Source organism: Nerophis ophidion, linkage group LG01, assembly GCF_033978795.1.
Source record: "Nerophis ophidion isolate RoL-2023_Sa linkage group LG01, RoL_Noph_v1.0, whole genome shotgun sequence".
NCBI classification, from domain to species: Eukaryota; Metazoa; Chordata; class Actinopteri; order Syngnathiformes; family Syngnathidae; genus Nerophis; species Nerophis ophidion.
Window position 1 is genome coordinate 50,257,226 of NC_084611.1, and position 14,456 is coordinate 50,271,681.

The window sequence follows — 14,456 nt, forward strand, 5'->3', positions numbered from 1 at the left end:
AAGTTAATTTATTTCATTAATTCCATTTAAAAAGTCAAACTTGTAGAATGTATTCATTCATTCCAAACAGACTGATACATTTCAAGTGTTTTTTGCCAAAAAGGAGATAATTATCGCTGACAACCAATGAAAACCCTAAATTCAACATCTCAGAAAATTAGAATATGGTGAAAAGGTCAGATATTGAAGACACCTGGTGCCACACTCTAATTAGCTAACTAACTCAAAACACCTGGAAAAGCCTTTAAATGGTCTCTCGTTTTGATTCTGTATGACACACAATCATGGGGAAGACTGCTGACTTGACAACTGTCCAAAAGATGACCATTGATACTTTAAAGAAGGAGGGCAAGACACAAAAGGTCATTGCCAAAGAGGTTGGGTGTTCCCAGAGCTCTGTGTCCAAGCACATTGATAGAGAGGCGAAGGGAAGACAAAGATGTGGTAGAAAAAAGTGTACAAACAAGAGGGATAACCGCGCCCTGGAGAGGATTGTCAAACAAAACCGATTAAAACATGTGGGGGAGATCCACAAAGAGTGGACTGCAGCTGGAGTCTGTGCTTCAAGAACCACCACGCACCGACGTATGCAAGATATGGGCTTCAGCTGTCGCATTCCTTGTGTAAAGCCACTCTTGAATAAGAGACAACGTCAAAAGCGTCTCGCCTGGGCTCAAGACAAAAAGGACTGGACTGCTGCTGAGTGGTCCAAAGTTATGTTTTCAGATAAAAGTAAATTTTGTATCTCCTTTGGAAATCAAGGTCCCAGAGTCTGGAGGAAGACAGGAGAGGCACAGAATCCACGTTGCCTGAAGTCCGATGTCAAATTTCCACAATCGGTAATGATCTGGGGTGCCATGTCATCTGCTGGTGTTGGTCCACTGTGTTTCCTGAGGTCTAGGGTCAATGCAGCAGTCTACCAGGAAGTTTTAGAACACTTTATGCTAACTGCCACGGACCAATTTTATGGAGGTGAAGATTTCATTTTCCAACATGACTTGGCACCTGCACACAGTGCCAAATCTACCAGTACCTGGTTTAAGGACCATGGTATCCCTGTTCTTGATTGGCCTGCAAACTCACCTGACCTTAACCCCATAGAAAACCTATGGGGTATTGTGAAGCGGAAGATGCGAGATGCCAGACCCAACAATGCTGAAGAGCTGAAGGCCACTATTAAAGCAACCTGGGCTCTCATAACACCTGAGGAGTGCAACAGACTGGTCGACTCCATGCCACGCCGTATTGCTGCAGCAATTCAGGCAAAAGGAGCTGCAACTAAGTATTGATTGCCGTACATGCTGAAACTTTCCATGTTCATACTTTTCAGTTGGCCCACATTTCTAAAAAATATTTTTTGGTACTAGTCGTAACTAATAGTCTAATTTTCTGAGATACTGAATTTGGGATTTTCAGTTATTGTCAGTACTAATCATCAAAATTTAAAGAAATAAACATTTAAAATATATCACTATGTGTGTAATGAATTGATATAATATGTAAGTTTCACGTTCTGAATATAATGAAATATATAAACTTTTTCATGATATTCTAATAATGTGAACAGCACCTGTACACTACAGGCTCTTCCCACTCATTCTTATCTCTCCTTCTCACAGAGACGTAAACAAGCGCACCTTCTTACATACATCTCGTGTGCAACGTCACACGCTCCCGCGGAGCAGAGAGGTAGCGACATAGTAACGTTAGCTGTGATGCTAACGGTGTGGTGCAGGTGGTAATACGAGAGAGAGAGAAGGTGTGAATCTGGTAACAAATGAAGGAAAAATTAATTCCCAAGAAAAACAGCACGTTTACTACGTGTCAACTGTCAGTTTAGCGTCTTTGTTTTCTACCTGTCAACTGTCAGTTTAGCATCTTTGTTTTCTACCTGTCGACTGTCAGTTAAGCATCTTTGTTTTCTACCTGTCCCTGTCAACGGTCAGTTTAGCATCTTTGTTTTCTACCCGTCCAAGTCAACGGTCTCCTCTCTGAGCTGCAACCTTATCGTGGTAGAGGAGTTTGCGTGTCCCAATGATCCTAGGAGCTATGTTGTCCGGGGGCATAAAGCCCCCTGGTAGGGTCTCCCAAGGCAAACAGGTTCTAGGTGAGGGATCAGACAAAGACCAGCTCGAAGACCTTTATGAAGATGAAAAACCATGGACCCAGATTTCCCTCGCCCGGACGCGGGTCACCGGGGCCCCCCTCTGGAGCCAGGCCCGGAGGTGGGGCACGATGGCGAGCGCCTGGTGGCCGGGCCTGTTCCCATGGGGCCCGGCCGGGCACAGCCCGAAGAGGCAACGTGGGTCACCCCTCCAATGGGCTCACCACCCATAGCAGGGGCCATAGAGGTCGGGTGCATTGTGAGCTGGGCGACAGCCGAAGGCAGGGCACTTGGCGGTCCGATCCTCGGCTACAGAAGCTAGCTCTTGGGACGTGGAACGTCACGTCACTGGGGGGGGGAAAGAGCCTGAGCTAGTGCGCGAAGTCGAGAAATTCCGGCTGGATATAGTCGGACTCACTTCGACGCACAGCAAGGGCTCTGGAACCACTTCTCTCGAGAGGGATTGGACCCTCTTCCACTCTGGCGTTGCCGGCAGTGAGAGGCGACGGGCTGGGGTGGCAATTCTTGTTTCCCCCCGGCTCAAAGCCTGTACGTTGGAGTTCAACCCGGTGGACGAAAGGGTAGCCTCCCTCCGCCTTCGGGTGGGGGGACGGGTCCTGACTGTTGTTTGTGCTTATGCACCAAACGGCAGTTCAGAGTACCCACCCTTTTTGGGAACACTCGAGGGAGTACTGGAAAGTGCTCCCCCGGGTGATTCCCTTGTCCTACTGGGAGACTTCAACGCTCACGTTGGCAACGACAGTGAAACCTGGAGAGGCGTGATTGGAAAGAATGGCCGCCCAGATCTGAACCCGAGTGGTGTTTTGTTATTGGACTTTTGTGCTCGTCACAGTTTGTCGATAACAAACACCATGTTCAAACATAAGGGTGTCCATATGTGCACTTGGCACCACGACACCCTAGGCCGCAGTTCCATGATCGACTTTGTAGTTGTGTCATCGGATTTGCGACCTCATGTTTTGGACACTCGGGTGAAGAGAGGGGCGGAGCTTTCTACCGATCACCACCTGGTGGTGAGTTGGCTGCGATGGTGGGGGAGGATGCCGGACAGACCTGGGAGGCCCAAACGCATTGTGAGGGTCTGCTGGGAACGTCTGGCAGAGTCTCCTGTCAGACAAAGTTTAAATTCCCACCTCCGGAAGAACTTTGAACATGTCACGAGGGAGGTGCTGGACATTGAGTCCGAGTGGACCATGTTCCGCACCTCTATTGTCGAGGCGGCAGATCGGAGCTGTGGCCGCAAGGTAGTTGGTGCCTGTCGGGGCGGCAATCCTAAAACCCCTTGGTAGACACCAGCGGTGAGGGATGCCGTCAAGCTGAAGAAGGAGTCCTATCGGGTCCTTTTGGCTCATAGGACTCCGGAGTCTGTGGACAGGTACCGACAGGCCAAGCGGTGTGCAGCTTTAGCGGTCGCGGAGGCAAAAACTCGGACATGGGAAGAGTTCGGGGAAGCCATGGAAAACGACTTCCGGACGGCTTCGAAGCGATTCTGGACCACCGTCCGCCGCCTCAGGAAGGGGAAGCAGTGCACTATCAACACCGTGTATGGTGCGGATGGTGTTCTGCTGACCTCGACTGCGGATATTTTGGATAGGTGGAAGGAATACTTCGAAGACCTCCTCAATCCCACCAACACGTCTTCCTATGAGGAAGCAGTGCCTGGGGAATCTGTGGTGGACTCTCCTATTTCTGGGGCTGAGGTCGCTGAGGTAGTTAAAAAGCTCCTCGGTGGCAAGGCCCCAGGGGTGGACGAGATCCGCCCGGAGTTCCTTAAGGCTCTGGATGCTTTGGGGCTGTCTTGGTTGACAAGACTTTGCAGCATCGCGCGGACATCGGGGGCGGTACCTCTGGATTGGCAGACCGGGGTGGTGGTTCCTCTCTTTAAGAAGGGGGACCGGAGGGTGTGTTCCAACTATCGTAGGATCACACTCCTCAGCCTTCCCGGTAAGGTTTATTCAGGTGTACTGGAGAGGAGGCTACGTCGGATAGTCGAACCTCGGATCCAGGAGGAACAATGTGGTTTTCGTCCTGGTCGTGGAACTGTGGACCAGCTCTATACTCTCGGCAGGGTTCTTGAGGGTGCATGGGAGTTTGCCCAACCAGTCTACATGTGCTTTGTGGATTTGGAGAAGGCATTCGACCGTGTCCCTCGGGAAGTCCTGTGGGGAGTGCTCAGAGAGTATGGGGTATCGGACTGTCTTATTGTGGCGGTCCGTTCCCTGTACAATCAGTGCCAGAGCTTGGTTCGCATTGCCGGCAGTAAGTCGAACACATTTCCAGTGAGGGTTGGACTCCGCCAAGGCTGTCCTTTGTCACCGATTCTGTTCATAACTTTTATGGACAGAATTTCTAGGCGCAGTCAAGGCGTTGAGGGGTTCCGGTTTGGTAACCGCAGGATTAGGTCTCTGCTTTTTGCAGATGATGTGGTCCTGATGGCTTCATCTGACCGGGATCTTCAGCTTTCGCTGGATCGGTTCGCAGCCGAGTGTGAAGCGACCGGAATGAGAATCAGCACCTCCAAGTCCGAGTCCATGGTTCTCGCCCGGAAAAGGGTGGAGTGCCATCTCCGGGTTGGGGAGGAGACCCTGCCCCAAGTGGAGGAGTTCAAGTACCTAGGAGTCTTGCTCACGAGTGAGGGAAGAGTGGATCGTGAGATCGACAGGCGGATCGGTGCGGCGTCTTCAGTAATGCGGATGTTGTACCGATCCGTTGTGGTGAAGAAGGAGCTGAGCCGGAAGGCAAAGCTCTCAATTTACCGGTCGATCTACGTTCCCATCCTCACCTATGGTCATGAGCTTTGGGTCATGACCGAAAGGATAAGATCACGGGTACAAGCGGCCGAAATGAGTTTCCTCCACCGTGTGGCGGGGCTCTCCCTTAGAGATAGGGTGAGAAGCTCTGCCATCCGGGAGGAACTCAAAGTAAAGCCGCAGCTCCTCCACATCGAGAGGAGCCAGATGAGGTGGTTCGGGCATCTGGTCAGGATGCCACCCGAACGCCTCCCTAGGGAGGTGTTTAGGGCACGTCCAACCGGTAGGAGGCCACGGGGAAGACCCAGGACACGTTGGGAAGACTATGTCTCCCGGCTGGCCTGGGAACGCCTCGGGATCCCCCGGGAAGAGCTAGACGAAGTGGCTGGGGAGAGGGAAGTATGGGTTTCCCTGCTTAGGCTGTTGCCCCCGCGACCCGACCTCGGATAAGCGGAAGATGATGGATGGATGGATGGCATGTCAACGGTCAGTTTAGCATCTTTGTTTTCTACCAGTCCCTGTCAACGGTCAGTTTGGGGCGGTCAGGGACGGCGTGGCGCAGTGGAAGAGTGGCCGTGCGCAACCCGAGGGTCCCTGGTTCAATTCCCACCTAGTACCAACCTCGTCACGTCCGTTGAGTCCTGAGCAAGACACTTCACCCTTGCTCCTGATGGGTGCTGGTTGGCGCCTTGCATGGCAGCTCCCTCCATCAGTGTGTGAATGTGTGTGTGAATGGGTAAATGTGGAAGTAATGTCAAAGCGCTTTGAGTACCTTGAAGGTAGAAAAGCGCTATACAAGTACAACCCATTTATCATTTATTTATCATCTGTCAACTGTCAGTTTAGCATGCGTGTTTTCTACCTGTAAACTGTCAGTTTAGCATCTTTGTTTTCTACCTGTCGACTGTGAAATTAGCATCTTTGTTTTCTACGCGTCAACTGTCAGTTTAGCATCTTTGTTTTCTACCTGTCGACCGTGAAATTAGCATCTTTGTTTTCTACCCGTCCTGTCAGTTTGGCATCTTTGTTTTCTACCTGTCAACTGTGAAATTAGGATCTTTGTTTTCTACGCGTCAACTGTCAGTTTAGCATTTTTGTTTTCTACCTGTCGACTGTGAAATTAGCATCTTTGTTTTCTACACGTCAACTGTCAGTTTAGCATCTTTGTTTTCTACCTGTCGACTGTGAAATTATCATCTTTGTTTTCTACCTGTCCTGTCAGTTTGGCATCTTTGTTTTCTACCTGTCAACTGTCAGTTTGGTATCTTTGTTTTCTACCTGTCAACTGTCAGTTTATCATCTTTGTTTTCTACCAGTCCCTGTCAACGGTCAGTTTAGCATCTTTGTTTTCTACTCGTCAACTGTCAATTTTGCATCTTTGTTTTCTACCCGTCAACTGTCAGTTTAGCATCTTTGTTTTCTACCTGTCAACTGTCAGTTTAGCATCTTTGTTTTCATCTGTCAACTGTCAGTTTAGCATGCGTGTTTTCAACCTGTCAACTGTCAGTTTAGCATCTTTGTTTTCTACCCGTCCCTGACAACGGTCAGTGTAGCATCTGTTTTTTACCCGTCCCTGTCAACGGTCAGTTTAGCATCTTTGTTTTCTACCCGTCAACTGTCAGTTTAGCATCTTTGTTTTCTACCTGTCAACTGTCAGTTTAGCATCTTTGTTTTCTCCCTTTCAACTGTCCATTTGGCATTTTTGTTTTCTACCCGTCAACTGTCAGTTTAGCATCTTTGTTTTGTACCCGTCAACTTTCAGCTTAGCATCTTTGTTTTCTACCTGTCGACTGTGAAATTAGCATCTTTGTTTTCTACCCTTCAACTGTCAGTTTAGCATCTTTGTTTTCTACCTGTCGAGTGTGAAATTAGTATCTTTGTTTTCTACCTGTCGACTGTGAAATTAGCATCTTTGTTTTCTACCTGTCAACTGTCAGTTTGGCATCTTTGTTTTCAACCTGTCAACTGTCAGTTTATCATCTTTGTTTTTTACCTGTCAATGGTCAGTTTATCATCTTTGTTTTCTACCCTTCAACTGTCAGTTTGGCATCTTTGTTTTCTACCTGTAAACTGTCAGTTTAGCATCTTTATTTTCTACCTGTCGACTGTGAAATTAGCATCTTTGTTTTCTACGCGTCAACTGTCAGTTTAGCATCTTTGTTTTCTACCTGTTGACTGTGAAATTAGCATCTTTGTTTTCTACCCGTCCTGTCAGTTTGGCATCTTTGTTTTCTACCTGTCAACTGTGAAATTAGGATCTTTGTTTTCTACGCGTCAACTGTCAGTTTAGCATCTTTGTTTTCTACCTGTCAACTGTCAGTTTGGTAAAATTGTTTTCTACCTGTCAACTGTCAGTTTGGTATCTTTGTTTTCTACCTGTCAACTGTCAGTTTATCATGTTTGTTTTCTACCAGTCCCTGTCAACGGTCAGTTTAGCATCTTTGTTTTCTACCTGTCGACTGTGAAATTTGCATCTTTGTTTTCTATGCGTCAACTGTCAGTTTAGCATCTTTGTTTTCTACCTGTCCTGTCAGTTTGGCATCTTTGTTTTCTACCTGTCCTGTCAGTTTGGCATCTTTGTTTTCTACCTGTCAACTGTCAGTTTGGTAAAATTGTTTTCTACCTGTCAACTGTCAGTTTGGTATCTTTGTTTTCTACCTGTCAACTGTCAGTTTATCATGTTTGTTTTCTACCAGTCCCTGTCAACGGTCAGTTTAGCATCTTTGTTTTCTACTCGTCAACTGTCAATTTTGCATCTTTGTTTTCTACCTGTCAACTATCAGTTTGGCATCTTTGTTTTCTACTTGTCAGCTGTCGGTTTAGCATCTTTGTTTTCATCTGTCAACTGTCAGTTTAGCATGCGTGTTTTCTACCTGTCAACTGTCAGTTTAGCATCTTTGTTTTCTACCTGTCGACTGTGAAATTAGCATCTTTGTTTTCTACCCGTCAACTGTCAGTTTAGCATCTTTGTTTTCTACCTGTCGACTGTGAAATTAGCATCTTTGTTTTCTACCTGTCCTGTCAGTTTGGCATCTTTGTTTTCTACCTGTCAACTGTCAGTTTGGCATATTTGTTTTCTACCTGTCAACTGTCAGTTTGGCATATTTGTTTTCTACCTGTCGACTGTGAAATCAGCATCTTTCTTTTCTACCTGTCAACTGTCAGTTTATCATCTTTGTTTTCTACCCTTCAACTGTCAGTTTAGCATCTTTGTTTTCTACCTGTCCTATCAGTTTGGCAACTTTGTTTTTTACCTGTCAACTGTCAGTTTGGCATATTTATTTTCTACCTGTCAACTGTCGGTTTGGCATATTTGTTTTCTACCTGTCGACTGTGAAATCAGCATCTTTGTTTTTTACCTGTCGACTGTGAAATAAGCCTCTTTGTTTTCTACCTGTCGACTGTGATATAACCCTCTTTGTTTTCTACCTGTCAACTGTCAGTTTAGCATCTTTTTTTTCTACCGTCAACTGTCAGTTTAGCATCTTTGTTTTCTACCTGTCAACTGTCAGTTTAGCATATTTGTTTTCTACCTGTCAACTGTTAGTTTAGCATCTTTGTTTTCTACCTGTCAACTGTCAGTTTAGTATATTTGTTTTCTCCCTGTCAACTATCAGTTTAGCATCTTTGTTTTCTACCTTTTACCTGTCAGTTTAGCATCTTTTTTTCTACCTGTCAACCGTCAGTTTGGCATTTTTCTTTTCTACTCGTCAACTGTCAGTTTAGCATCTTTGTTTTCTACCTGTCGACTGAAATTAGCATCTTTGTTTTCTACCTATCAACTGTCAGTTTATCATATTTGCTCTCTACCTGTCAACGGTCAGTTTAGCAACTTTTTTTTCTACCTGTCAACTGTCAGTTTAGCATCTTTGTTTTCTACCCGTCAACTGTCAGTTTAGCATCTTTGTTTTCTACCCGTCAACTGTCAGTTTAGCATCTTTGTTTTCTACCTGTCAACTGTCAGTTTAGCATCTTTGTTTTCATCTGTCAACTGTCAGTTTAGCATGCGTGTTTTCAACCTGTCAACTGTCAGTTTAGCATCTTTGTTTTCTACCCGTCCCTGACAACGGTCAGTGTAGCATCTGTTTTTTACCCGTCCCTGACAACGGTCAGTTTAGCATCTTTGATTTCTACCCGTCAACTGTCAGTTTAGCATCTTTGTTTTCTACCTGTCAACTGTCAGTTTAGCATCTTTGTTTTCTCCCTTTCAACTGTCCATTTGGAATTTTTGTTTTCTACCCTTCAACTGTCAGTTTAGCATCTTTGTTTTCTACCTGTCGAGTGTGAAATTAGTATCTTTGTTTTCTACCTGTCGACTGTGAAATTAGCATCTTTGTTTTCTACCTGTCAACTGTAAGTTTGGCATCTTTGTTTTCAACCTGTCAACTGTCAGTTTATCATCTTTGTTTTTTACCTGTCAATGGTCAGTTTATTATCTTTGTTTTCTACCCTTCAACTGTCAGTTTGGCATCTTTGTTTTCTACCCGTCAACTGTCAGTTTAGCATCTGTTTTCTACCCGTCAACTGTCAGTTTAGCATCTTTATTTTCTACCTGTCGACTGTGAATTTAGCATCTTTGTTTTCTCTCTGTCAATAATAAATAAATAAATGGGTTGTACTTGTATAGCGCTTTTCTACCTTCAAGGTACTCAAAGCGCTTTGACACTACTTCCACATTTACCCATTGACACACACATCCACACTGATGGAGGGAGCTGCCATGCAAGGCGCCAACCAGCACCCATCAGGAGCAAGGGTGAAGTGTCTTGCTCAGGACACAACGGACGTGACGAGGTTGGTACTAGGTGGGATTTGAACCAGGGACCCTCGGGTTGCGCACGGCCACTCTTCCACTGCGCCACGCCGTCCCAATTGACAGTTTAGCATCTTTTTTTCCTACTTGTCAACTGTCCGTTTAGCATCTTTGTTTTCTACCTGTCAACTGTCAATTTAGCATCTTTATTTTCTACCTGTCAACTGTCAGTTTAGCATCTGTTTTCTACCTGTTGACTGTCAGTTTAGCTTCTTTGTTTTCTACCTGTCAACTGTCAGTTTATCATCTTTGTTTTCCACCTGTCAACTGTCAATTTAGCATCTTTGTTCTACCTTTCAACTGTCATTTTACTATTTTTGTTTTCTACCTGTCAACTGTCAGTTTAGCATCTTTGTTTTCTACCTTTCAACTGTGAGTTTAGCATCTGTTTTCTACCTGTTGACTGTCAGTTTAGCATCTTTGTTTTCTACCTGTCGACTGTGGAACTAGCATCTTGGTTTTCTACCTGTCGACTGTGAATTCAGCATCTTTGTTTTCTACCTGTCAACTGTCAGTTTGGCTTTTTTTTTTTCAACCTGTCAACTGTCCGTTTAGCATCTTTGTTTTCTGCCTGTCAACTGTCAATTTAGCATCTTTATTTTCTACCTGTCACCTGTTAGTTTAGCATCTTTGTTTTCTACCTGTCAACTGTCAGTTAATCATCTTTGTTTTCTACCTGTCAACTGTCAATTTAGCATCTTTGTTCTACCTTTCAACTGTCATTTTACTATTTTTGTTTTCTACCTGTCAACTATCAGTTTAGCATCTTTGTTTTCTACCTTTCAACTGTCAGTTTAGCATCTGTTTTCTACCTGTTGACTGTCAGTTTAGCATCTTTGTTTTCTACCTGTCAACTGTCAGTTTATCATCTTTGTTTTCTACCTGTCAACTGTCAGTTTAGCATCTTTGTGTTCTGTCAACTGTCATTTTGCTATTTTTGTTTTCTACCTGTCAACTGTCAGTTTAGCATCTTTGTTTTCTACCTGTCAACTGTCAGTTTAGCATCTTTGTGTTCTGTCAACTGTCATTTTGCTATTTTTGTTTTCTACCTGTCAACTGTCAGTTTAGCATCTTTGTTTTCTACCTTTCAACTGTCAGTTCGGCATCTGTTTTCTTCCTGTCAACTGTCAGTTTAGCATCTTTGTTTTCTACCTGTCAACTTGTCAGTTTAGGCTTCTCGCCGGCTCATCGCCCTTTCAAGATGGCGGCACAATTTCTCGCATCACAGCAGCTAATGATGCGTCTACTTATAAGACGTACATGGTAAGACCCTACCAGCCTGTAAACAAAATAAAGTTCTGAAGTTAGTGATTTTTTATTTTCTTCCAAACAGCCACTTCTTCAACACGTGTATGTCTGTTCACGTTAATGCACATTCGGTGCAGTCCAAAAACACTCTGTTCGTTCTCCCGTTGGGACACCGCAATGTAAAGTTCCGAAGTAAAACTCACCAATATGCTCGCAGTTTTCAAGGCAGGCAGTTTACTAAATGGCTTTAGTAACGACATGGTAGCACCAACGGGTATGTTCGAAACTTGCGTGAATGAAGAGGTTAGCGATGTCTCGCCGCCGAGTGTCGGCGTCCCTGCTCCATTTTGGTCTGGGCGCTTCTTTTCTAAATAAACGTGACGTCAAGACGTTACTTCGGCACATCAACTGGCTTACTGCCGCCTACAGGCTGACGGGCGCCTTACAGTTTACTAATACTGCACTGCACACATGCGTTGTTGTTAAAACTTAACATGGCGAATTATTTGAATGAAACAATCTAATTGGATGGATGCTCTGGCATTTAAAGGGAAAATATAGTCCACGTTTAACCTTTAAAGCCTGAACCACTAAAATCAAATTATTTGAAACTGGAGCTATTTACTATAATCATTCTCCATATCCATCCATCCATTTCCTACCGCTTATTCCCTTTTGGGGTCGCGGGTGGCGCTGGCGCCAATCTCAGCTACAATCGAGCGGAAGGCAGTGTACAACCTGGACATGTCGCCACCTCATCGCAGGGCCAACACAGATAGAGACCACGTTCACACACTAGGGCCAATTTAGTGTTGCCAATCAACCTATCCCCAGGTGCATGTCTCTGGAGGTGGGAGGAAACCGGAGTACCCGAAGGGAACCCACGCATTCACGGGGAGAACATGCAAACACCACACAGAAAGATCCCGAGCCTGGGATTGAATCAAGGACTGCAGGACCTTCGTACTGTGAGGCAGACACACTAACCCCTCTCCCACCGTGAAGCCCATTCTCCATATGTGATTTCCAATTTGTATCATATTTGACACACCCGGTCACAAAATATGTTTGTGTTATTTTAATAACAAACCAAAACATGATACAATACACAATTTCATTTCCAAACATAAATAGAACATTAGTCATCATCATCCCCCAGCTCACTTGAATTTGGATTTTTGTTGTCGTTTTACAAAACATCTTGAATTTTGTAATAATTTGTCATCTAAAAAAAAAAAAATCATACAAAGAGTACATTATGTATTTCTTTTAGAGGGATTATTTTTTTCTCATAAAAATCTATCATTTATCATCTCCCCACACATCTATTGCCACAAAAGAGTAAATTGAATACGTATATTTTACCTGTAAATATACCGTCTCATGTAAACATTGTTTAAACATGTAAAGACTGTATGTTGCTCTATGCAGGGGCGCCGAAAAGGGGAGGTAAAGGAGACGGATTCTAGGGGCCCATGATGGAGGGGGGCTCAGAGAGGCCCCTAATGATGATGAAATTATAATAGAGGGGTCCTGGAAAGATACAGGGGCCCCTTAAAGATTCTTTTCATGGGGCCCAAAATCCCTGGCGGCGCCCCTGGCTCTATAGCAGGGGTGTCAAACTAATTTTAGACGGGGGGCCACATGGAGAAAAATCTACTCCAAAGTAAAATCACAGCACGATAACTCAAAAATAAAGACAACTTCAGATGATTTTCATTGTTTGAAACTAGAACAAGCACATTCTAAAGTTGTACAAATCATAATCCTGTTTTTTTTTTTTACAATTACATTTTGCTGGTAATAGTATTTTATCTTTAATTTGTTAAGTTATATTTTCTGAATAAATTATGTGATACTGATCATCAGTCAACTCATTGGTGTTCATTTTCAATATATCCAGATTCATTCAAAAATTTCAAGTTACTTTTTATACTTGGCAAACACATCCTGCGGGCTGGATAAAACCAGTCCACGGTCTGTACGTTTGACACCCCTGCTCTTTGGTATTTGTAATGTAGGAAATGCAATAAAATGCCATCACCTAATTTAGTTACATTACCTTTTATACCTGCTGTGTCAAATTTGATACATCTTAAACAGTTTTACTATGAGACATAAAATACGTAATTCCAAAGGATTAACTGTTCATACTGATGTGTCGAAACATTTTTCTTACCTTATCCCTTTCAAATTTGGCAGTTTCTCTTCAAAAATCAGGTCTTTCGTTTCTTCTTTGTGGCAATCTTGCAGGACGACTGGACAGCCCTTTCAGTCTATTTGTGGATTATATATCAGGCGTGTGATTTGAATTTAATGGAACAAGACTGAAAAGAAGCCAGGTCCAGGGCGGTGTGTTTGTGTTAAAAAGGGGGCAGATACCGATAAGAATAGTATTATCCCATCTGCTCCTTTCTGATCATGAAAATGTTTAAGAAACAAAAAACAATGAAAGTGTCAACTGTACGTGGCTTGTATATATGCATTTTCATGAAAGGAATAATAAAAAAAGAATAAAGTACATAACTCCACATGTTCATTCATAGTTTTGATGTGACAATCTACAATGTAAATAGTCATGAAAATAAAGAAAACACATTGAATGAGAAGGTGTGTCCAAACTTTGGGCCTGTACTGTATGTATTTGGCGCAACTAAAGTCCAAAAATGCCTTTTCTGAGAGTTCAACATACTCTTGTGGCTAATTAGTAACTCCCCAAAAAGCATACAAGTGAATTGGTACACTGGTTTTATTAAAAAGGGGCAGCAAACAAGTCTAACATTGCATATCAATCGAAGCGGGAACCATTTGAATAAGTTGATGGCGGCAAGGTAAACGTGTTCATGTCATATACTTGTGGCAGTTGTCTTGAATTCCAGGCAAAGTCATGGTGTTTGTGCCAGATTGGCCAAATGCAAGAGTTATGGCAACAAACAATACAAATAGAAGAGTCTGCATCCCAGATCAAACCTTACCGCAGTGGTTATTTACTGAAGCACAAGATTCCTAAAGAACGTTTGTGTTGGGACCATGACGCTGCAGACCACACCTCACTGTCAAAAGAATTGCTAAAGGCATTAAAAAAAAGTATGTCTGCACACCACTCTGTCATATAAAAGTTAACTTTTAGCCCATCCACCCTGCTGATATACACAAGCACGTGAACATACACTCACGTCTCCATCGCTCCAGGACAAAACAATGGAGAGCTGTTCCTTTCTGTCCTCCTCAGATTTCCCCCGACTCCCGCTCCTCGGAGCTGGAATGTCGGTCACGCTCCAGGGACAGGGACCTCTCCCAGTCCCCCTGTTTGGCCATCTCTGGGGAGGTGGACCTCTCCCGGTCCTCCCAGTCTCTGTTCTCCGCCCTTCTGTCGGGCCATTCCTCGGCAGCGCCCTCCTGGCTTCGCTCCTGGGGCTGCGAGGGCTCCAGGTCGCGGGTGTGCGAGGACCGGTCTCGGGAGGACCTAGGAGACAGGCGGCAAGGGACGGTTTCTCAGCCATGCAAGAGACGCTGGAGA

At 44.4% G+C, this 14,456-nt stretch overlaps 2 protein-coding genes across 3 annotated transcripts in view; both read right to left on the reverse strand.

Moving 5' to 3' along the window:
- pane1 (proliferation associated nuclear element) overlaps window positions 1–11,318 on the reverse strand; it is a 32,197-nt gene extending 20,879 nt beyond the window's left edge. Inside the window, exon 1 of the mRNA XM_061906190.1 lies at window positions 11,140–11,318. Within this exon, the coding sequence (XP_061762174.1) occupies window positions 11,140–11,196 (57 nt within the window). The 5' untranslated portion in view covers window positions 11,197–11,318. The remainder of the gene's footprint in view (window positions 1–11,139) is intronic.
- Window positions 11,319–13,671: 2,353 nt separating this feature from the next.
- zgc:158803 (LUC7 domain-containing protein) overlaps window positions 13,672–14,456 on the reverse strand; it is a 29,677-nt gene continuing 28,892 nt past the window's right edge. For both annotated transcript variants that reach the window (XM_061906200.1, XM_061906211.1), the window contains exon 10: window positions 13,672–14,402. In XM_061906200.1, coding sequence (XP_061762184.1) covers window positions 14,165–14,402 — 238 coding nt within the window. In that variant the 3' untranslated portion in view covers window positions 13,672–14,164. The remainder of the gene's footprint in view (window positions 14,403–14,456) is intronic.